Genomic DNA, 22,610 nt, shown 5'->3' on the forward strand with positions numbered 1-22,610 from the left:
ATGTTGGGCAGGCTGGTCTCGAACTCCTGACCTCGTGATCCACCCGCCTTGGCCTCCCAAAGTGCTGGGATTACAGGCGTGAGCCACCGCGCCTGGCAAAACATTTTGTTTTAAAGCACAAACCAGTAGTTACTGGAGAAGGAGTCTGTGAAGGTGAATACCACAAATTCCATGAAAACTGATCCCCCATTCAGCCAGCACATGTTTGGTGTTGGTCCTAGAGAACAAATGCCGCCCATCCCTGTTTTCAAGGAACTGCCAAGTTGGGGAGGTGGATGAGGGGTTCTGTAACTGTGAGCTGGCGTTCTAGAAATACTGCTCAGCCTTTGTAGCATTCTCTCTTCCTGAATCGTCTCCTAAATTTGGAGCTTCTGTGTCTTTGTTCTACAAATAGCACAGACTTGTGGCAGCCCTCTTCTATGCCTGAGGGATATAGGCGTGAACAAGACAGATAAGTCCTTGTTCTTACGGGACTTAATTTTAGAGGGGGTGGTAGACAATGCACGTGTAAGAAAATAGCAAAGTGAGTGTTAGGAAGACTGTGAAAGAGGGGGAGAGTGGGGGGAGGGGGGAGAGTGGGGGGGAGGGGGGAGAGTGGGGGGGAGATGGGGGTGGAGAGTGGGGTGGCTCCCTGAGACCTGCCTGGTGAGACATGAAGGTCAGCGGGTGGCCTTTGCCAAAGCCAGGCAGTGGGAAGGGCGTGGTGGGCTCTGGGCTCCAAGAAGGAAGAAGTGGAAGCAGTAGACAGGGTCAGGTTATGTAAGCCAAGATAGGTTTGTGTTTTCTTCTTAGTGTGATTAGAAGCTGTTGAGGGTATAAGTAGAATTCTGTTTTAAAGGTTCCCACCTAAAGGCCTCACAGAAAAAGATTTGAAGAGCTCCAAAGAGACAGCTCTGTCTTCTGGCTAGGCACAGTGGCTCCTGCCTGTAATCCCAGCACCTTGGGAGGCTGAGGCAAGAAGATCGCTTGAGCCCTGTTTGAAATCAGCCTGGGCAACATAGCAAGACCTAGTCTCTACTTAAAAAAAAAAAAAAATGAGCCAGGTGTGGTGGTGCACGCCTGTAGTCCCAGCTACTTGAGAGGCCGAGGTGGGGGGGAAGCTTCAGCAAAGGGATTCAAGGTTGCAGTGAGCTGTGGTCACGCCGCTGCACTCCAGCATGGGCAACAGAGCAAGACCCTGTCTTAAAAAAAAAAATCTGTCCTCTATCTCAAGTGCATAATTTGCATCTCTGAGGACTTATTAGCTGGGTGATCTCTGGGTGTTTCTTCATTGGCAGTTACTTCTATCCTCCTTCTCCCCTCCTCCCTGTATTCTTTCCTTCCTCTCTTCTTTCCTCCCTCTATCCTTTCACTTCTTACCTTCCTGCATTCATCCTTTCTTTCCCTTCCCTCTCTCCCACCCTCCCTTCCTCTCTCCCTTCTTTTCTTCCTTCCCCTATATTTGAGGTTCTCTGATATTCCAAGCATTGTGCTAAATAAAACAGAAGTTTGTGCATTCATGGAGCTTACTTTCTAGTTGGTGACAGAGAAAAGAAACAGGCAGGTTTTAAAAATAGCTTTATTGAGATATAACTCATATACTGTATAATTCACCCATCTAAGGTATACACTTCAGTGCTTTTGAGTATATTCACCGAGTTGTGCGTCCATCATTGAAACCAATTTTAGAATATTTTATGAATACTTTTATTACCCCAAAAAGGAGCCACAGGATGAATGTGATGGCCCATGCTTGGCCTGTGGTTCCTTTTCCAGGTAATAAAAATCATAGCACTTTGGGAGGCCGAGACAGGCGGATTGCTTGAGCCCAGGAATTTGAGATTAGCCTGAGCAACATGGGGAAACACCATCTCTACCAAAAAAAATACAAAAATTAATCAGGCATGGTGGCGCATGTCTGTGCTCCCAGCTACTTGAGAGACTGAGGTGGGAGAATTGCTTACGCCCAGGACGCGGAGGTTGCAGTGAGCCAAGATAATCACACCACCACACTCCAGCCTGGGTGACAGGGAGAGACCCTGTCTCAAAAAAAAAAAAAAAGAAGAAGAAGGAACAATGTATGCTGTAACCGATCTCCATATGGTTCTTGAAATAAAAAAATAAAGCAGACTGGGCACGGTGACTTACGCCTGTAATTCCAGCACTTTGGGAGGCCGAGGTGGGCGCATCACGAGGTCAGGAGATCGAGACCATCCTGGCCAACATGGTGAAACTCCGTCTCTACTAAAAATACAAAAATTAGCCTGGTGTGGTGGTGTGTGCCTGTAATCCCAGCTACTCAGGAGGCTGAGGTAGGAGAATCGCTTGAACCAGGGAGTTGGAGGTTGCAGTGAGCCAAGATTGCACCGCAGCACTCTAGCCTGGGCGATAGAGTGAGACTCCTTCTCAAAAAAAAAAAAAAAAAGCAGAGAAGCAATAGAGAAATATGAGGGTGGGAGGTGGAAGGGGAGCTGTTGCAGTTACAGAGTTGGGAAGGCTGAGAAAGTAACATTTAAGTCAGGGCCTGAAAGAGGTGAGCCAGGTGTGGCTTTTACCCGGAGTGGGATGGTAAGCCTTTGGAGGGTTCCAGAGAGGACTGACAGTGATCTAACTTAAATGGTAAATAACTCACTGAATTAAATTGGAAGTGATTTGCAGCTGAATTATTGTATTTTAGTGGTCTGTAGAGTATAAATCAGTTAATTGGGGCCTGAAAGGTAAAATATTGGAATCCTACATGGGATCCTATCCAAGTATAAAATGAGGGTACTACCAATTAATGGCGTCTAAATAGTATTTGCTTCCGGGCAAGGCATGAGTTTTATGATGAGGAAAAAAGTTTTCTTGCTGGTTAGAGCACACTATTTTTTTGTGTGTTAGTAATTTTTTTTTTTTTTTTTTTTGAGACAGAGTCTCACTCTGTCACCCAGGCTGGAGTGCAGTGGTGCGAACTCGGCTCCGCCTCCCGGGTGCACGCCATTCTCCTGTCTCAGCCTCCTGAGTAGCTGGGACTACAGGCGCCTGCCACACGCCCGGCTAATTTTTTGTATTTTTAGTAGAGACTGAGTTTCACCGTGTTAGCCAGGATGGTCTCGATCTCCTAACCTCGTGATCCGCCCACCTCGGCCTCCCAAAGTGCTGGGATTACAGGCGTGAGCCACCGCGCCCGGCCGTGCTTTAGAAATTTTTTAACTTAATTGGATCACCATTAGATTCCTTTTATTTCTTAAGTTAACAAGATCTTCTTTACATTACTTTTTTTGGTAAAAATGCCATTTAGAGATAAAGGAGTAGACTTGGCTATTAGGATAGGAAATGTAATCTTTTTTTTTTTTTTGATACGGAGTCTCGCTCTCTCACCCAGGCTGGAGTGCAGTGACACGGTCTAGGCTCACTGAAACCTCCGCCTTCCATGTTCAAGTGATTCTGCTGCCTCGGCCTCCCAAGTAGCTGGGATTACAGGCACCTGCCACACCTGGCTAATTTTTGTATTTTTAGTAGAGATGGGGTTTCACCATGTTGGCCAGGCTGGTCTCAAACTCCTTACCTCAAGTGATCCACCCGCCTTGGCCTCCCAGAGTGCTGGGATTACAGGATAGAAATGTAATCTTTTAAAAATCTTTTGGCTGGGCGCAGTGGCTCACACCTGTAATCCCAGCACTTTGGGAGGCCGAGGCGGGCGGATCACAAGGTCAGGAGATCGAGACTATCCTGGCTAACACAGTGAAACCCGTCTCTACTAAAAATACAAAAAAATTAGCCGGGCGTAGTGGCGGGCGCCTGTAGTCCCAGCTACTTGGGAGGCTGAGGCAGGAGAATGGCGTGAACCCGGGAGGTGGAGATTGTAATGAGTCGAGATCGCGCCACTGCACTCCAGTCTGGGTGACAGAGCGAGATATTGTCTTAAGAAAAAAAAAAAAATCTTTCTAGGATGGGTGTGGTGGTTCACGCCTGTAATCCCAACACTTTGGGAGGCTGAAGTCAGAGGATCACTGAGCCCAGAGTTCCAGACCAGCCTGGCAACCTTGTGGAATCCTGTCTCTGCAAAAATTTAAAAATCATGCCTGTCTCTACAGGCATGGTGGTGCATGCCTGTAGTCCCAGTTACTCGGGAGGCTGAGGCAGGAGGATCACTTGAGCCCAGGAGGTCAAGGCTACACTGAGCCATGATTGTGCCAGTGCATTCCAGCCTGATGACAGAGCAAGACTTGGTCTCAAAAAAAAAAAAAAGGAAAAAGAAAAATCATTAAAAATTCCGGAAAAAATATTTTTTAAAAACTTTCTTATAATCTTATTAACAATTATGCTTAACTTGCATTATCTTATTTAATTCCCATGGGTAAGTCGTAGCATCCCTATTTGACGAATGAGGAAATAATACTTGGAGAAATGAAGTCACTTGTCTAAAATCACACAACTAATTAGCAGCAAAGCCAGGCCTCTGACTCCAAAGCCCTTGTTTCAACCAGTAGATCATTGTGCGTCCCAGCCATGTCACAAGGAGGGCATTCATGATTCTGAAGAGTGTTATTGAATATGATTCTAGTATAATTAAAAACTTATTTCTCCAAAGGAATCATAGAAGGAAATGTCTGCTTTGTGAAAATTGCAGATTAATGAAAGCAAATGGTATCAATAAGAACTCTGCCATCCTCAGTATTATAGCTTAGGCGTGTTGTTGCTCAGTCCTCAGACAGCTGCAGTTGCTCTGTATATCACCTTATATAACCCACTTCCGTTTCCCATTGAAGAGAAAATGAGGCATAGGATGTACAATGATCTAATGTTAGGCACTTCCTTGACTTCATCAATCTTGGTGGATGAATAAGAAAAATACGTTTTAAGCTTTGGAGCATGATTTCAAGCACTCAGTAGTGTTTCGGCAGTAGTCTTGGTAAACTGGAAAAGTCAGGGATTTTTTTTTTTTTTTTTGAGATGGAGTCTTGCTCTGTTCCCAGGCTGGGGAGTGCAGTGGCGTGATCTCGGTTCACTGCAACCTCCGCCTCCTGGGTTCAAGCGATTCTCATGTCAGCCTCCTGAGTAGCTGAGATTACAGGGGTGCACCACCACACCCTGCTAATTTTTTTTGTATTTTTAGTAGAGATAGGGCTTCGCCATGTTGGCCAGGCTGATCTGAAACTCCTGACCTCAAGTAATCCATCCTCAAGTGATCAGCCCGCCTTGGCCTCCCAAAGTGCTGGGATTCCAGGCGTGAGCCACCACACCCTGCCCAAGTCTGTGATTTGACCTGCCTTGTATGGATAAATAAAATTGCAGGTTGCAACGAAGACCCACCTCTCTCAGCAGGGCAGGAGATAGGCATGAATCCTTGCCTTGGTAATCTTCCTGAGGTAAATATTAGTACAGATTTTAAAATAACCTTCCCTTTTAAAACCTGAGATTTGATGACATTGTTGGTATAGAAACATATAACATATAAAAATCTTGTGCTCACTTCGGCAGCACAAATACTAAAATTGGAACAATACAGAGATTAGCATGGCCCCTGCGCAAGGATGACATGCAAATTTGTGAAGTGTTCCATATTTAAAAAAAAAAAAATCTTGTCACATGTTGGTTACAGGACATCCAGTTCCCAAAAACACTTCATCAGAAAGCACATAGCAGTCGTCACCTGTCAGTGCTTGAATTTTGATGTGAAGCCAATCGAGAGTACAGTACCTGTCAAAGTCTCTTGGTTCTCGATACCCAAACAGTCATAGCAGCAAGGAGATGAATGAAAGCTAACTTCAAGAAAGCCTTCATGATACCACATCCAAAGCAACCACCTCTCAGGATGCAGAAAATAACAAAAGTCTCTGATGGGTTTTAATGCCAAAGAACTTATTTTTCATAGTAAGGGCGGTAGAAAATTGAGTACTCACAGATTATTTTCACAGTTTGAAGGTAACAGGATAGGCCGGGTGTGGTGGCTCATGCCTGTAATCCCAGCACTTCAGGATGCTGAGGCAGGTGGATCACTTGAGCTCAGAAGTTCAAGACCAGTCTGGCAACATGGTGAGACCCCGTCTCTACCAAAACTACAAAAAATTAGCTGGGTGTGGTGGGACCCACCTGTAATCCCAGCTACTCAAGAGGCTGAGGTGGGAGGATGGCTGGTGGGGGATCACCTGAGCCTGCGAGGTGGGGGTTGCAGTGAGCTGAGATTGCATCACAGCACTCCAGCCTGGGAGGTGGAGTGCGACCCTGTCTCAAAAAAAAAAAAAAAAGAAAGAAAGAAAGTGAAAGTAACAGGATAGAAGGTATTTCTGTACTGCCTGAAGTATCATTTCTGAGAAAGACGTGCATAAACATGTACAATAAGTGTAATCTGAAAGAATAGTCTTCCATAGTTGATAGAGAGGTGCCCAGGTGGGACTTTAAACACCTGGAGTGAGGGTGTGGCCATGAGGGACACCCTGAGGCAAGGAGCATTCGAGTCACTGGAAATGCATCTCAGACCTGGTATAGGACAGGGTTTTTAAATGAAAATGTGATCGTATTTTTGTTCTTTTATTTTCAAAAAGAAAAAACTTATTTTTTACATTTTATTTTCTCAGGTCTGCCCAGAACAATCTGACAAAGGCAGTAGATGCTTTTAGTAAGTATTTTCTGTATCTGAAATGCAAGAACTGTTCAGGAACAACTTCGGCATTTGCCTTTCCCCTATTCCCTGGTAACTTTGGATTGATGACACCCCAGGGTTTGCATTTTTCCAGGTATGCTGCTCTGAAATATATTGATCTTCCTTATCAACATCTCTCTAACATGGGGGTTGTGAGGGATGGATGATGGTATGACTGCCCACCTGCCCAGGTGTGTGAGGGAAGTGGAAAGAGGCTGCATAGCACTCAGGTTCTCCCTGAAGTTGAGAGTCTCCTGGGATTTTTGCAGGGTAATTAAGAGCAGATTGTGGCTGCACGCAGTGACTCATGCCTGTAATCTCAGCACTTTGGGAGTCCAAGGCAGTCGGATCACCTGAGGTCGGGCGTTCAAGACCAGCCTGGCCAACATGGCGAAACCTCTTCTCTACTAAAAATATAAAAAATTTGCCGGGCGTGGTGGCATGCACCTGTAGTCCCAGCTACTCAGGAGGCTGAGGCAGGAGAATTGCTTGAACCTGGGAGGTGGAGGTTGTAGTGAGCCAAGATTGCCCCACTGCACTTCAGCCTGGGTGGCAGAGGGAGACTCCATCTCAAAAAAAAAAAAAAAAAAAAGAGCAGATTGCTTGCTACTTCTTGGAGCAAAGCAGTAGCTCCAGTGACCCAGAAGGTAGTAAGAATAATCATGTTCATGCATTGAGAAGTCTTCCTGGCCAAAGACTCTGCTGAATTCTTTGTTTTTTACTCTATGTAATTCTCACAATTCTACAAGTATTATATAATACACACCTATCATTGTCTCAGTTTAACAGAACAGAAAACTGAGGCTTAGAGAAATTAAATAATTTAAGGGCCAGGCATGGTGGCTCACACCTGTAATGCCAGCACTTTGGGAGGTCATGGTGAGTGGATCACTTGAGGTCAAGAGTTTGAGACCAGCCAGGCCAACATGGCGAAACCCCGTCTCTACTAAAAATAAAAAATTAGTCGGGTGTGGTGGCGTGCGCCTGTGGTCCCAGCTATTTGGGAGACTGAGGCAAGAGAATTGCTTGAACCCAGGAGGTGGAGGTTGCACTGAGCTGATATCACGCCACTGCACTCCAGCCTCGGCAGCTGTGAGACTGTCTCAAAAAAAAAAAAAATTAAATAATTTACCCAAAGTCAACCAGTTAGTAGGTGGCTGAATTGGGATTTGAGCCAGATTCTCATAATTTCCTTCAGAAACTTCCAGTGAGTCCCTTTTGCTTCTGCCTATGGCTCTCTCAGCTTCTTTGTCTTCTCAGGAGAGGGAATCTGACTGGGGCAGTTATTCTCAAGAAGAGAGCAGCCTTTTGAGACCATGTGTATTCATTAAGCCTATTGTAGGCCACAGGGCGTTAATGACATGTGGCCCTTATGGCCCTTGAGTACTTATGATTAGTTTCTAGGTTGCCTTGGGCTGGAGTGCAGATTCTTGATCTAATCAGCCATGGCCTGGCTCAGATGACACAAAGCTTGTTAACTCTTGGCCAGAAATGCCTGTAGCTTGTTTTTTTAGAAAAGGTCTATGAGCATGGGAGTCTGAGCCTTCTATACGTAGTATATTGTTTCAGGAATATATTCATAGTTTTTTACATATATATGTGTGTATATATGTGTGTGTATATGTATATATATGTGTATATGTATATATGTATATATATGTGTATATGTATATATGTACGTGTGCGTGTATATATATATATATATATTTTTTTTTTTTTTTGAGACGGAGTTTTGCTCTTGTAGCCCAGGCTGGAATGCAATGGCGCGATCTCAGCTCACCACAACCTCCACCTCCCGGGTTCAAGCGATTCTCCTGCCTCAGCCTCCCAAGTAGCTGGGATTACTGGCATGTGCCACCACACCTGGCTAATTTTTGTATTTTTAGTAGAGACGGGATTTCTCCACGTTGGTTAGGCTGGTCTCAAACTCCCGACCTCAGGTGATCCACCCGCCTTGGCCTCCCAAACTGCTGGGATTACAGGCATGAGCCACTGCACCCAGCGTTTTTTTTTTTTTGTTTTTTTTTTGAAACAGAGTCATGCTCTGTTGCCCAGGCTGGAGTGCACGGGCACCATCTTGGCTCACTGCAACCTCTGCCTCCCGGATTCAAGTGATTCTCCTGCCTCAGCCTCCTGAGTAACTGGGACTACAGGCACGTGCCACCACACCCAGCTAATTTTTGCATTTTTTAGTAGAGATGGTTTCTCCATTTTGGCCAGGCTGGTCTCAAACTCCTGACCTCAAGTGATCCACCCGCCTCGGCCTCCCAGAGTGCTGGGATTATAGGCGTGAGCCACCACACCTGGCTGGGGAATGCATTTATAATTATAAATTGAGCCACACGTGATAATTAAAAGGATTATACTCTGACTCCCTTAGCAAGGTAGGAGGTCAATCACTGTCAAAAGTTTGGCTTTCATCTTTGCAGGCCTAGAAACTTGTCTGTCAGAATACCCATTATTAGGCCGGGTGCAGTGGCTCATGCCTGTAATGCCATCACTTTGGGAGGCTGAGGTGGGAGGATCACTTGAGGTCCGGCATTCAAGACCAGCCTGACCAACATGGTGAAACCCATCTCTACTGAAAATACAAAAATTAGCCAGGCATGGTGGCGGGTGCCTGTAATCCCAGCTACTCAGGAGGCTGAGGCTGGAGAATTGCTTGAGCCTAGGAGGCGGAGGTTGCAGTGAGCCGAGATTGCACCGCTGCACTCCAGCCTGGGCGACAGAGTGAGACTCCATCTCAGAAAAAAAAAAAAAGAATACCCATTATTGATCACAGAGGCCAGAGGGGAAAAGGACTCAAGCTAAACTCATAGAAATGGCAATCTAACCATTTTTGATGGCACTTGACATTTCTTAGTGAGCCCTTTCATGGATATTTCCTTCTTCTTGTCAGCAGGCTAGAAAGCCACATTGGCTTACTTGGTGAGATTGGAGTCGTTAAAGGGAGGTAGATGACCTGGCTTATGGGATGGTGTCCCCAGCCATGGTGAGGCTGCTCCATCATAGATCCCCCTCTGCCTGTCTGTTAATGTTAACCAGATTCAGGACATCTCACCTAGACAGTTGGACAGACTTTGCCTGAACTCTGTCTGTAAAAGGAAGCACTGACACATTTTGGGCCACATGCTTTGCATTACGGAGCTGGTCAGTTACTTGATTGGATTGATTTGTCATAGGATATTGGGCTGTCAGGTTTGAAGAGGGAGAAGGTATGGCACGTAGGGTGCTGCAGGGAAAGTAGACTCAGGGGCCAGTTCCTGGGCAATTGGGGCACAACAGGAAGTCGTGAGGTGGCAAGGGAGCCAGAGGCACAGGGAGAGAGGGAGAATGAATGGCAAGGCTTCATGTGGCCTGTGTGTGGCCAGTGCTTCATTTATTAATTAATCATGACATTCCTGTGGTTGGGGCTGTGATGAATGTTGTACAGAGAAGGTTTCCTACATACTATCTAAAAGCACTTACTTCCCGAACTGAATTTATACATTTAGTGTGCTTCTAAAATATGTTTGTAAAGTTTTTAAACATTGATTTTTTGATCTTGAGGAAACAATGCTAAAATTCATCTGCTAGGATGAATGTCTGAAAACAGCCAAGAAAATGTTCTCAGGCCGGGCGCGGTGGCTCATGCCTGTAATCCCAGCACTTTGGGAGGTCGAGTCGGGTGGATCACGAGGTCAGGAGTTCAAGACCAACCTGGCCAGGATGGTGAAACCCTGTCTCTACTAAAAATACAAAAAAATTAGCCGGGCATGGTGGTGGGTGCCTGTAATCTCAGCTATTTGGGAGGCTGAGGCAGAGAATTGCTTGAACCCAAGAGGCGGAGGTTGCAGTGAGCCAAGATCGCACCACTGTACTCCAGCCTGGGTGACAGAGTGAGACTGTGTCTCAAAAAAAAAAAAAAATGTTCTCAAAGAAGGCAAGAGACTTATCCTAGTAAACACTAAAACCTATTATAGATTCATTTGCAAACATCAGAATAGCAAGACCAATAAAACAAAGTCTAGAATCAGGCCCATGCTCGTAGAGGAATATAGGATACAATAAAAGTGGGTCTTAAGCAAGGTTACATAGCTGACTGCATAGAAAAATAATATAGATCCATACTTCACTTTATAAAGTAATTGAGGCTGGGCACAGTGGTTCATGCCTGTAATACCAGCACTTTGGGAAGCCAAGGTGATGGGGGCATTGCTTGAGCCCAGGAGTTTGAGACTAGTCTGGGCAACATGATGCACCTCTCTCTCTACAAAAAGTACAAAAATTAGCTGGGTTTTGGGGCATGCACTTGCAGCCCCAGCTACTTGGGAGGCTGAGGTGGAAGGATTGCTTGGGCCCTGGAGGTCAAGGCTGCAGTAAACAGTGATGGCGCCACTGCACTCCAGCGTGGGCACAGAGCGAGACCAGGTCTCAAAAAAAAAAAGTGATTGAAGAAAATAAATGTAAAACTTCAGTCACACAACCTAACAAACTTGAAACGGCAAGGAAAATCTGGGGAAAATATTTGCAATATGTGATAAAGAGCTGTTATGAACCAATAAGAAAAGTATAAACACTCCAGTAGAAAATAGGCATTTTACAAATATGGAAAAAATTGTTACAACTTAAGTATAATTGACCCTTGAACAGTGTGGGGCGTGGACACTCCATTCCACACACCCCTACCCCCCACACACAGTTGAAAATACACATATAACTTTTGACTCCCTCAAAACTTAACTAAGGTCACTGTTCACTGGAAGCCTTACTGATAACATAAACAGTTGATTAACACAAATTTTGAGTCAGGCACAGTGGCTCACACCTGTAATACCAGCACTTTGGGAGGCCAAAGTTGGGAGGATCACTTGAGCTCAGGAGTTCGAGACCAGCCTAAGCAACATAGTGAGACCTTATCTCTACTAAAAATAAAAATAAAAATTAGCTGGGAATGGTGGCACGTCCCAGCTATTAATACTTGGAGAGCTGAGGCAGGAGAATCAATTGAGCCTGGGAGATTGAGGCTGCAGAGAATTATGATCACACCACTGCATTCCAGCCTGGGTGACAGAGCAAGAACTTGTCCCCGAAAAATAAAATAAAATAAAATATATTTCTTTTTTTTTTTTTTTTTTGAGGTGGACTGGCACTCTGTCACCCAGGCTGGAGTGCAGTGGTTCTATCTCAGCTCACTACAATCTCCGCCTCCTGGGTTCAAGTGATTCTCCTGCCTCAATCCCCTGAGTAGCTGGGATTACAGGTGCCTGACACCACGCCTAGCTAAATTTTTTGTATTTTTCTTTTTTTTTTTTTTTTTTGAGATGGAGTCTGGCTCTGTCACCCAGGCTGGAGTGCAGTGGCGCGATCTCAGCTCACTGCAACCTCCGCCCCCCAGGTTTAAGCGATTCTCCTGCCTCAGCCTCCTGAGTAGCAGGGACTACAGGTATGTAACACCATGCCTGGCTAATGTTTTTTTGTATTTTTGCTAGAGATGGGGTTTCACCGTGTTAACCAGGATGGTCTCGTTCTCCTGATCTCGTGATCCGCCTACCTTGGCCTCCCAGAGTGCTGGGATTACAGGTGTGAGCCACCGTGACCGGCCTTTTTTTTTTTTTTTTTTTGTATTTTTAGTAGAGATGGAGTTTCACCATGTTGGCCAGACTGGTTTTGAACTCCTGACCTCAAGTGATCCACCCACCTGGCCTCCCAAAGTGCTGGGATTACAGGCATGAGCCACACATATTTTCTATACATATTATATACTGTAGACTTATAATAAAGTCAGCTAGAGAAAAGAAAATATTAAGAAAATCGTAAGGAGACTGGGCATGGTGGCTCATGCCTGTAATTTCAGCACTTTGGGAGGCTGAGGCTGGCAGATCACCTAAGGTCAGGAGTTCGAGACCAGCCTGGCCAACATGGCGAAACTCCGTCTCTACTAAAAATACAAAAATTGGCCAGGCGTGGTGGCTGGTGCCTATAATCCCAGCTACTCGGGAGGCTGAGGCAGGAGAATTGCTTGAACCCTGGGGTGGGGGTGGTGGCGGGGCAGAGGTTGCAGTGAGCCATGCCACTTCACTCCAGCCTGGGCAAAAGAGCTAAACTCTGTCTCAAAAAAAATAAAAGAAAAGAAAATTGTAAGGAAGAGAAACTATATTTGCTGTTCGTTGAGTGGAAGTGGATCATCTGGATCTTCATCCTCATCATCACACTGAGGAGGAGGAGGGAGGGGGTTGGTCTTGCTGTCTTGGTTGGCAGGGGCAGAAGAAAGTCTGCACAGAAGTGGACCCCTGAAGTTCAAACCCATGTTGTTCAAGGGTCAACTATGTAAGTAAAGTGCAAATTAGAAGCAGTTTTCTTTCTTTTTTTTTTTTAAAAACGGAGTCTCGGGAGTTTCGCTCTTGTCACCCAGGCTGGAGTGCAGTGGTGCGATCTCGGCTCACTGCAACCTCCACCTCTTGGGTTCAAGGGATTCTCCTGACTCAGGCTCCTGAGTAGCTGGGATTACAGGTGAATGCCACCACACCTGGCTAATTTTTGTATTTTTAGTAGAAGTGGGATTTTGTTATGTTGGCCAGGCTAGTCTTGAACTCCTGACCTCAGGTGATCTGTTCACCTTCGCCTCCCAAAGTGCTGGGTTATAGGCGTGAGCCACTGTGCCTGGCCAGGAACAGTTTCTATCGGATTTCAAAAGATAAAACATAATTCTCAATATTATGGGCGGGGGGACAGGTAATTATATGCATAAGACTACATTGCTGGCCGGGCGCAGTGGCTCACGCCTGTAATCCCAGCACTTTGAGAGGCCGAGGTGGGCGGATCATGAGGTCAGGAGTTCGAGACCAGCCTAGCCAACATGGCAAAACCCCATCTCTACTAAAAATACAAAAATTAGCCGCGCATGGTGGTGAGTGCCTGTAATCCCAGCTACTCAGGAGGCTGAGGCGGGAGAATCACTTGAACCTGGGAGACAGAGATTGCAGTGAGCCGAGATCGTGCTGTTGCGCTGCAGCCTGGGTGACAAGAGCAAGACTCCATCCTGGGGAAGACTACATTGCTGATATATACTTGTAGTACTTTATAAAAAGTGATTTGTCATTAGGTATCAAAAGGGATAAAAATGTTTATAACCTTTGCCCCAGTGGAATAACCAATTTCACTAATAAGATTATCCTCAGGAAATAATTAAATATTGTGGCAAGATCTAGCTACTAAGATGTTTATAGCAGTGAGATACTGGAAATAAGTATTCAACTGTTAGACATTAGTACATCTATATAATAGATTACCCTAGCCATAAAAATTATCTCTGTGAATGTTCAAAAAATTCTGCTGTATATTACGTGAAAACAGATGATAAAATAGAGAATATATAGTAGAATTTGTTTTTGTAAAAAACGCATAGAAAAAGACTGGAAGGAGATTCATTAAGGTGTTAGATTCTGCTTTTTTAAATAGAGATATAATTCATATACTGGCTGGGCGCAGTGGCTCACGCCTGTAATCCCAGCACTTTGGGAGGCCGAGGCGGGCGGATCACGAGGTCAGGAGATCAAGACCATCCTGGCTTACACGGTGAAACCCCATCTCTACTAAAAATACAAAAAATTAGCCGGGCGTGGTGGCGGGTGCCTGTAATCCCAGCTACTTGGGAGGCTGAGGCAGGAGAATGGTGTGAACCCAGGAGGCGGAGCTTGCAGTGAGCCGAGATCACACCACTGCACTCCAGCCTGGGCGACAGAGCTAGACTCCGTCTCAAAAAAAAAAAAAAAAAAATTCATATACCATATGATTCACCCATTTAATCAATCTAAAGAATCCATTGCAAAGTCAGTACAATTTATTATATTCAGAGTCGCGTAACCATCACTTTACTCAATTTTAGAGCATTTTCCCTGTGCACGTTAGAGTCACTTCTCATTCCAGCCTCCTAATGCAACTTCCCTAAGGCACTCCCAACTTTCTCCCCTTTCACTACTATTGCAACATTCCTCTACTTTGTCTATAGATTTGCTTATTCTGGACATTTTATGTAAATAGAATCATACAACATGTGGTCTTTAGTGCCTGGTTTCTTTTAACATAATGGTTTCAAGGCTCATTCATGTCACAATATATTATGAAATTTGAGTCATTCCTATATTTTATGTATTATGAGTTTCAGGGGTCTGTCCTGCAGACCCTGACCCAACAACGGATGAATAAAGTACACTGACACACAGATATTCTGCTTTGCCAGTTTGGCTGAGCATCCGGGCAGCTTACAGACTCCACGCAGAGTGCTGTAAACAGTTGGAGATGGAGACCATCCTGGCTAACACGGTGAAACCCTGTCTCTACTAAAAATACAAAAAAATTAGCCAGGCATAGTGGCGGGCGCCTGTAGTCCCAGGCTGAGGCAGGAGAATGGTGTGAACCGAGGAGGTGGAGCTTGCAGTGAGCCGAGATCGCGCCACTGCACTCCAGCCTGGGCGACTGAGCGAGACTCCGTCTCCAAAAAAAAAAAAAAAAAAAAAAAAAAAGGCGGCCTTGACCAGCTAGTGAGACTCACATTTATTCAGTAAATATTAATTGACAAAGGCTTGAGTCAACACCACTAGAGGGTAATTGACATCGTGGACTTCCCGAGTAGAAAGCAATTAAGCACCCACGGGAAATCAAAGGTTAGCCTTAGGACCACAAGAGTAAACAAGCTAATTAGATAAACTCCCCACATTCCTTTTTTTTTTTTTTTAACTCCCCACATTCCTTTGTTTCTACTGTAATTTATTTAACTAAGGGGACAAGGCTGCCTTCAGCTAAGTTTATCACTGGAGCTTATGCAAACGCCCCAGGCCTTCCAAGAAGGTTTGCGTCTTATAATTTTCCCCACCATCCTGACTGAACTCCCACAATGAGTAATACATAAAGTTCGTGTACAAGTTTTTGTGTGGATGTGTTTTCAGATCTCTTTGATGCACACCTAGGAATGGTGGAATTGCTGGGTCATGTGGTGTCTGACTGCTTAGCCTGTGGGGGAACTGCCAGATTGTTTTACCACTTTACATTTCTACTAGCAGAGGATGAGTTTGCCGTGTTTCCACGTGCTTGCAGTTATTTTCTGTTTTTTTTTTTTTGTTTTTTTTTTTGAGGTGGAGTATTGCTCTGCCACCCAGGCTGGAGTGCAGTAGCACAATCTCGACTCACTGCAACCTCCACCTCCCAGGTTCAAGTGACTCTCCTGCCTCAGCCTCCCGAGTAGCTGGGATTACAGGTGCATGCTACCCCTCCCGGCTAACTGTTATATTTTTTGTAGAGACGGGATTTCACCATGTTGGCCTGGCTGGTCTTGAATTCCTGATCTCAAGTGATCCACCCGCGTCGGCCTCCCAAAGTGCTGGGATTACAGGCGTGAGCGCCCGGCCCTAGTTAGATCCTTTGCCCATTTTTAAATTGGATTCTGTTTTTATTAATGAGTTGTAAGAGTTCTTTATATATTCTAGATAAAAGTTCTATATATATGATTTACAAATATTTTCTCCCATTTTATTTCAGCAAACGCTCTAGGAAAACAAACAAATGTTTTCTCCCGTTCTATAGATTGACTTTTCATTTTCTTGATAGTATCTTTTGAAGCACAAAACTTAAAAAAAAAAATTCCCCCAACTTTATCGAGGTATAACTTATAAAAATTGTATATATTTATGAGTTACAACATGTTTTTGTTTTTGTTTTTTTTTTGAGGCAGAATCTTGCTCTGTCACCCAGGCTGGAGTGCAGTGGCATGATATCAGCTCACTGCAGCCTCCTCCTCCTGGGTTCAAGCGATTCTGGTGCCTCAGCCTCCCGAGTAGTGGGGATTACAGGGGTATACCACCATGCCCAGCTAATTTTTTTGTATTTTTAATAGAGATGGGATTTTACCATGTTGGCCCGGCTAATCTTGAACTCTGGGCCTCAAGCAATTCGCCTGCCTCCAGAAGTGCTGGGATTACAGGCGTGAGCCCTAGCACTCAGCCACGTGTTTTGATATATGTATACATTGTGAAATGATGGTCACACTCAAGCTAGTTAACATATCCATCACCTCACATAGTTATCTTTTTTTTGCATGTGTAATGAGAACATTTAAGATCTACTTTCCAACCAAATTTCAAGTATACAATAGAGTGTTATTAACTGTCAACACCAAGTTGTACATTAGATCCTCAGCACTCACTCATCCTGCCTAACGAAAACTTTCTACTCTTTAACCAACATCTCCCTATTTCCCCCACCCTCCAGTCCCGGCAACCACTATGCTACTCTCTGCTTCTATGAATTCGACTTTTTAATATTCCCCATATAAGTAAGATCATGCAATATTTGTCTTTCTGTGTCTGGCTTATTTCACTTAGCGTAATGCTCTCCAGGTTCATCCACGTTGCCCTAAATGGCAGGATTTCCTTTTGTAAGGCTGAAAAATATACCATTGTATATACCACATTTTCTTTATTCATCCATTTAAGGACACTTAGTTGTTTCCATGTCTTTGCTATATAATTAGTACACACACACACACACACACATAAATATAATACTGCTGTAATGAACATGGAAGTGCAGCTATCACTTTGAGATACTGCTTTCATTTCCTTTGGATATATGCCCAGAGGTAGAATTGCTGGATCATAACATGTTTTTAGTTTTTTGAAGACCTTCCATATTGTTTTCCATATTCGCTGTACCAATTTACATCCTCACCAGTAGCGTACAAGGGTTGTCTTTCCTCCACATCCTCATCAACACTTGTTACCTTTTGTCTTTTTGATAATAGCCATCCCAACAGGTGTGAGGGGATGTCTTACTGTGGCTTTGATAAAGTTTTTAATTTTGATGTAGTCAATTTGTTTAGTTTTTCTTCTGTTGTGTGTGCTTTTGATGTCCTAAGATTTTGCTTCACCCCAGGTCCTGAAAATTTACTCCTATATTTTCTTCTAAAAGTTTTTTTAGTTTTAGCTCTTACATTTAGGTCTGTGATTCATTTTCAGTTAATTTTTACATATAGTTTGAGATAGGAATCCAGCTTTATTCTTTTGCATGTCAATATCCTGTTGTAGTTGCACCATTTGCTGAAAAGTCTGTTTTTTTGTCACTCTTGTAAAAATAAATTGACTGTAGATATAAACATTTATCTCTAGATAGATAGATATATTCTTATGCCAGTACCATGCTGTGTTGATTCCTGTATGTTTTGAAATTGGAAATTGTGAATCCTCCAACTTTGTTACTTTTCAATATTATTTTGGCTATTGTGGGTACCTTGAATTTCCTTTTTTTTTTTTTTTTTTTTGAGACAGGGTGTTGCTCTGCCGCCCAGGGTGGAGTACAGTGGCGTGATCAGAGCTCACTGCAGCCTCAATCTCCCAGGCTCAAGCGATCCTCCCATCTTAGCCTTCCAAGTAGCTGGGACTATAGGCGTGTACCACCATGCCTGGCTAATTTTTGTAGTGTTTTGTAGAGACAGGATTTCGCCATGTTGCCCAAGCTGGTCTTGGCTCAAGCGATTCTCCCAAGTCAGCCTCCCAAATTGTTGGGATTATAGGCATGAGCCACCAGGTCTGGCCATGAATTTTAGGATCAATCTATTTCTGCAAATAGATTGATGGGTTTTTTAAATAGACTTTATTTTTGAGATCATTTTATGTTCATAGCAAAAGTGGGCAGAAAGTAGAGTTCCCATGTGGCCCCTATACCACATGTATGGAACTTCCCTCTGTTATTAATGTTCCCCACCAGAGCACATTTGTTATAATGAGCCTACACTGACATGTCGTTATCACCTAAAGACCATGGTTTACGTTAGGATTCACTCTTGGTGTGGTACCTTTTATGGGTTTGTACAAATATATAATGACATGCATACATCATAATAGGATCATACTAGATAATCTTTTAGAATTTCTTTTTGTTAGCTAAGTCTTCTGATTTTTCTAAAATGAACATGTGGCCAGGAGTGATGGCTAACGTCTGTGATCCTAGCACTTTGGGAGGCCGAGGTGGGTGGATCACCTGAGGTCAGGAGTTCGAGACCAGCCTGGCCAACATGGCAGAACCCCTTCTCTACTAAAAGTACAAAATAATTAGCTGGGCATGGTGGTGTGGGCCTATAATCCCAGCTACTCAGGAGGCTGAGGCAGGAGAATCGCTTGAACCCTAGAGGGGGAGGCTGCAGTGAGCCAAGATCGCGCCACTCTACTCCAGCCTGGGTGACAAAGTGAGACTCTGTCTCAAAAAAAAAAAAAAAGACAGAAACCTAAATAAATAAATAAAATAAAATGAACATGCTTTGCTAGTAGTTTTTTAAGTTAAAAGTATTGTTTTAAACTTTGCACTGGTTGTGTATTTTTTTCCTGGAAATACTTGAAAATGATTGGTACAAAATGTCTTCTTATATTTATTCTTAGTACAGTGAAATTAGAGAAAAAAGTATCCTTTCTTACATATGGAGAGATTTAGGCCAGTGTTTGTGACTTAGGTAAGTTTCGTGGCCAGCAGATAAATCACAATTAAAATCTGGATCCACTGTTAGTTTTGTGTACTAGAGTAGTGGTCCTTAAATTATGAAATGTGAATAGGTTCCAAAAAAGTCAGTTAAATGCGGAGTTTTTAGAAATGCATTATCCATTGCAGATTTCAACTAAATAAACAGTGTAAAAACAAACATTAAAGTGACTAGAAACAAATATGCACAATGCAAGTTTCAGTCCTCAGAGCTACAGAGTCAGAATCTTGGGAAGTGGTGCCCAGCTTCTGTATGGCCAAAAAGCTGCCCTGTGATTCTGATCTTGAGTCCACTCTTAAAGCTGCTCCATGATAATTCTTTAGGGAAGTCAGTGCTTTGCTGATTGTTGACTCTTTCAAGAGCCTAACGGTTAATCATGCCTTTTGAAGTACTTTGTTGTTTTGTTTGATTCTATTTTTTTCCTCCTTTTCATGTTTTTGTTATAAGAGCTGGAAAATGTGCTGAGGAAATGCATCTGTAGAATGTATTTAAGCACTTGAAATAAACGTTTTATTTATAGGGCAAATTTAGTTCATGCCTTAAGCATTTTAATCTGAAAAAGTTCTATCCCAAAGTGTTCGTTTACTGGCATTATTGACAAGGGGTGTTTTGGTTGAAGGAATGTTTTAGAATGTTTGTTTTATTAACTAAAGTCTAATTAAGTACTCTTAAATTTTTTTGTTTACAGAAAAGTCTTTTAAGTTATGTGTCACCAAGGAGATGCTCCTTCTTAGTATTACAACTGCTTATACAGGTAATGGAATTACTGTTCTTATTTTCTCTTGCTGCATAATGACAATAAGGAGTTGAAAATGAGCCACGTTATTATTTCTCACAATTCTGTGCAGTGACTGGGCTCAGTGAATGGTTCTTCTCATGGTGTCACTTGGGGTCTCTTGTGGCTGGTTTCCTTCATGTGTCGCCTTCACTGTGGTCAGATGAAAGGCTGAGTATCTCTCTTTTTGTGTAGTCTCAGAGCTGCTCTCCATCTACACGACCCCCTCCATAAGATCACCTTGTGATCCGGCAGGATAGCCAGACACCTTAGTTAATGGACTGATGGCTCCAAAAAAGGCAACAGGAAAGAATACCAGAACTTCTTAAAGCTCAGGCTTCAGTCTAGCCCAGCATCACTTCTACTGGATTCTGTTGGTGACGGCAAATCACAGGGTTGGCCCAAATTCAGTGTGGAAGGATTCCACACAAGGTTCAGAAAAACCAGGACACATGGCTCTTTGGGACCAGTGGTTTTAGGCAACGCAGAGCGCTACAGAAAATAACGATAAAGAAATCTGTAACTTTATATGGATTAAAATCATTTCTGGACAGGTGCAGTGGCTCACACCTGTAATCCCAGCACTTTGGGAGGCTGAGGTGGGTGGATTGCTTGAGCCCAGGAGTTCAAGACCAGCCTGGGCAACATGGCGAAACCCCATCTCTACTAAAAATACAAAAAATTAGCCGAGTATGGTGGTGCATGCCTGTAGCCCCAGCCACTCAGGAGGCCGAGGTGGGAGGATCACCTGAGCTCAGTAAGTCAAGGTTGCATGATCCGAGATGGTACCACTATACTCCAGCCTGGGCTACGGGAGTAAAGACCTCTGTCTCAAAAAAAAAAAAAAAAAAAAAAAAAAAAAAAAAAAAAAAAAAAAAAATCATTTCTAATGAAATAGAAGCATGTCATAATGTGGTATGATAACAGGCAGGGTACCCTTAAGTCAAGAATGATAAAGAAATTTGTTTTCTTTTAAAAAATGCTGTAATTTGCTAGTTAATCTTTTCCTTTTATGTGCCTCATAGATACAACATATTTTTAGGTGAAATAGAATAAACATTAAACATCTTTAAAATTCACAGTTAAGGTTTTGTAGCATTAGGGAATCAAGGTCCCCTACTGATTTACTCTAATTTTTTAATCTTTGGAATTTTCTTTTCCTAGAAGAAGGGGTTTAATTAAAACATTATGGTGCTTTTAAGACACATTATATAGTATGTATTGGCTTTCCATTACAGTAAGAATATAATTGAATAGGGGCTGGGCACAGTGGCTCATGTCTGTAATCCCAGCACTTTGGGAGGCCGAGGTGGGTGGATCACCTGGGGTCAGGAGTTCGAGACCAGCCTGGCCAAAACGGTGAAACCCCGTCTCTACTAAAAATACATAAATTACCCGGGTGTGGTGGTGCACGCCTGTAATCCCAGCTACATGGGAGGCTGAGGCAAGGAGAATTGCTTGAACCTGGGAGGCAGAGGTTGCAGTGAGTTGAGATAGCACCACTGCACTCCAGCCTGGGCAACAGAGCAAGACTCTCTCTCAAAAAAAAAAAAATAATAAGAATGTTCCTGTTTCTTTGGAAAGCTACTAACAAGGTTAATGAGCACGTTAGGCTTCACTGTTACAAAGTTACGTTAATTATCACCTCTGCCCATCTCCGCCTGCATGGAGAGTGATAGGTTTTAACATAAGGATATCTGTTCATTTGAGTTGTATACTTTTATCTGAAATATATGGCAGATGCCGTCTTTTGGTATCTTAATTTTAGCTGCTATAACAAATTTCCATAGACTGTGTGGCTTAAACAACAGACACTTAATTTCTCACAGTTCTGGAGGCTGGGAAGTCTGAGAGCAGGATGCCACCATGCGCAGCTTGTGGTGCAGGCTGTTCCTGGTTGTAGACAGCTGCCTTCTTGCTGTGTCCTCCTGTGGCAGAGAGCAGACAGGAAGCAAGCTTTTTGTTGTCTCTATTTATAAGGGCACTAATCACATCGCGAGGGCTCCACCCTCATGGCCTAATTGCCTCCAAAAGGCCCGATCTCCAAATACCATCATGTTTTGGGGAATTTGAGTTTCAATATGTGAATTTGGGGAGGACACAAACATTTAGTCCATAGCATGAAGCTAATTCAATTCATCAGTTACATCACATTATGCTCTGCTTGGGGATTAATATTTCAGTCTCTGTGAGTTTTATGTGTTTTACTACGCAAGTATTCTTTCGTCAGATACTACTAGATGGGAAGATAAACAAAAATGTGAATATATAAATTACATCTGATTTTTTTTTTTTTAACTAAAGGTCTGGAATTAACTTTCTTCTCTGGTGTATATGGAACCTGTATTGGTGCTACAAATAAATTTGGAGCAGAAGAGAAAAGCCTTATTGGACTTTCTGGCATTTTCATCGGCATTGGAGAAATTTTAGGTTGGTTTTAAAAAAAAGCGTTTGCATTAAAAATATCAGTTTATTATAGGTAAAATAGAAATTTTAAGTGTGCTTCACCTTTGTCCTTGAATTTCTGTTTTTTCTACTTATTTTTACCCAAACGTGTGTTTTTATTTTTCTATTATTGCTATTCTTTTTTTTTTTTTCCGAGACAGAGTCTTGCTCTGTCACCGAGGCTAGAGTTGGAGTGCAGTGGTGCGATCTCAGCTCACTGCAAGCTCCGCCTCCTGGGTTCACACCATTCTTCTGCCTCAGCCTCCCAAGTAGCTGGGCCT

General features: G+C 43.4%; 1 protein-coding gene and 1 non-coding gene across 11 annotated transcripts in view; both read left to right on the forward strand.

Annotated features, from left to right (window-relative positions):
- Positions 1-22,610, forward strand: part of MFSD11 (major facilitator superfamily domain containing 11) — a 68,748-nt gene that overhangs the window by 10,062 nt on the left and 36,076 nt on the right. For all 10 annotated transcript variants that reach the window (XR_010153097.1, XR_010153096.1, XR_010153095.1 and 7 more), the window contains 3 exons: positions 6,540-6,580; positions 19,798-19,863; positions 22,189-22,314. Coding sequence is in view for 7 of the 10 variants with exons in the window: in XM_009433367.5 (XP_009431642.1) it covers positions 6,540-6,580; positions 19,798-19,863; positions 22,189-22,314 (233 nt within the window). In the remaining 3 variants the exon portion in view is untranslated. The remainder of the gene's footprint in view (positions 1-6,539; positions 6,581-19,797; positions 19,864-22,188; positions 22,315-22,610) is intronic.
- On the forward strand, positions 5,427-5,530 carry LOC112206226 (U6 spliceosomal RNA). Its single transcript, XR_002940410.1, has one exon. It is a non-coding gene; the product is annotated as a U6 spliceosomal RNA (small nuclear RNA).

Source organism: Pan troglodytes, chromosome 19, assembly GCF_028858775.2.
Source record: "Pan troglodytes isolate AG18354 chromosome 19, NHGRI_mPanTro3-v2.0_pri, whole genome shotgun sequence".
NCBI lineage: Eukaryota > Metazoa > Chordata > Mammalia > Primates > Hominidae > Pan > Pan troglodytes.